Below are 1,719 nucleotides of genomic sequence, written 5' to 3' on the forward strand. Positions count from 1 at the left end.
CATCCATGTGCAATTGGAGCGATTCGGAATCATTTAAATACATCACATTCAAAATCGCAGTCACGCTATGCAGACCATGAAATGACTACTATCATCAATACTCACATGGCTTCTACAATATCAATCCCCAGTTCCATAATGGGAAAAGTGGGTGCAAATAATTCATTCTCCTTCTCATAGTAAGTAATATATAATAACAGTGCAAATAATTCATTCTCCTTCTCATCGTAAGTAATATATAATAGCTAATGTATTAGGTGCAGAAAATTATGTGTTACACTACACAACACACAGGCTTGTCGATGACCAGAAGACCCTCTTCGTCGGCCGCCCTGAGAAAGGTAATGCAATTATTGAGTAATAACACAACAGCTGAGACTAAGTGTAAGTAAACCTCCGAAAAGACTTTAACGCAGAAAAACCGAGAAGTTGATACGATCTAAGTTTGCCCACAGAAGGTGATGGTGTAATTAGCATCACTGCAAGTAAAAGTGCTGCTGGCGTCGTCGTAAGCGTAGCTGTACGCCGTCGGGCAGGCGGCCTTGAAAACCTTCGAGTACTCGTTAGGAGGACACGTGACAGCGGTGTTATGGTCGCCAGTGCAGCAGTACTCGGGAAACTTGAACGCATCACACGCGCTCCTGCAGGCAATCACTCGCCCGTTATTGTCGGCGATGGAGAGTGAGGTAGGGCAGCTGCTCAGAAGATCAGCGACGCATCCAGCCGCCCGGCAGTCTCCGGTGCCACCCTCCGCGGTGATGTTCAACGGGACATTGTAGCCGTCGACGAGGCTCACGTCGTAGAAATCCTTGCTGCCGTTACTACCGATTGTGAACTCGGCCAGCGTAACAGGCGGAACCCCACCAGCACCGTCGCATTTGAGGCCGCGTCCACAATCCCCCGTGGCGCAGGAGCCGTTGCCTGCGGCGTCGAAGGTGCAACCTGTGCGGCCCCAGAAGCGACCCGACCAGCCGACTGGTGCGTCCAGCGCCGGCGAGGACTGGTTCGGATTGAGGGCGAAGCCACCGCCAGCGAGGGACGCCCCATTTCCCGCCAGGATGCCCGGCCAGATCGTCTGGTTGCAGCTGTTAACTAGTGTGAACGTCGTCCCGCTTACTCCACTGCACCCTGCAACAACAAACAAACAAATTAATAATGATCCCAAACTCATCGGGGAGATGTTTACATAGGAGGAGCATGGGTGGATTTATTATAGGAGGTTCTCACCGAGTATGAGTGCCATCATCATCAAGTACGCTACGCTCGGCCCATTCAAAGCCATAAATGTAGAAACCATCGGAACAGAATTTATGTATTGATATCGTCCTAGGATGAAAGCCAAACAGCGAATATCTATAATGGGGAGGCAAGAAGCCAATATTTATAGCTGAGTCCACCGAGGAAGTCCTGTGTGACATGAAGACACAGAGGAAAATGGGATAGGATTTGGGTGGATAAGAACGGTGGACTGGGTTTCAACAAGGACCGCCGCCTAGCAGAGACTTTCTGCTCCAGCTTGCGTATTAAGGTCAGTGCCAATATCTGAAAGTGTTTAGATATGGAAACAAAAAAATAGATTAGTAGTCCACAAATAACATTACCAGTGAATTGTTACATTATTTGATATTTGGAAAGTGTCCATATTGCAAACATACAAATGAATAACACATCACCTTACATGGTTTGGATGATGACGTGAAAGATATTCCGTGAATATTT

The 1,719-nt window shown here is 47.8% G+C and overlaps 1 protein-coding gene across 1 annotated transcript; it reads right to left on the minus strand.

Moving 5' to 3' along the window:
- Positions 1-227: 227 nt before the first annotated feature.
- Positions 228-1,384, minus strand: LOC149166606 (pathogenesis-related thaumatin-like protein 3.5). Its single transcript, XM_089431373.1, has 2 exons — positions 1,228-1,384; positions 228-1,128 (listed from the first exon to the last, which is right to left on the minus strand). The coding sequence occupies exons 1-2, from the start codon at positions 1,295-1,297 to the stop codon at positions 440-442; spliced, it is 759 nt and encodes a 252-aa protein (XP_089287499.1). The 5' UTR covers positions 1,298-1,384; the 3' UTR covers positions 228-439.
- Positions 1,385-1,719: the final 335 nt, after the last annotated feature.

This window comes from Pinus tabuliformis, chromosome 5_1 (assembly GCF_031772625.1).
Source record: "Pinus tabuliformis cultivar Carrire ecotype Pingquan chromosome 5_1, CPIR1, whole genome shotgun sequence".
NCBI classification, from domain to species: domain Eukaryota; kingdom Viridiplantae; phylum Streptophyta; class Pinopsida; order Pinales; family Pinaceae; genus Pinus; species Pinus tabuliformis.

Coding starts and splice junctions, on each gene's coding strand:
- LOC149166606 (XM_089431373.1), bottom strand. CDS start 1,297: ATGGTTTCTACATTTATGGCTTTGAATGGGCCGAGCGTAGCGTACTTG. Junction 1,129..1,227: donor GATGATGGCACTCATACTCG/GTGAGAACCTCC, acceptor TTGTTGTTGCAG/GGTGCAGTGGAGTAAGCGGG.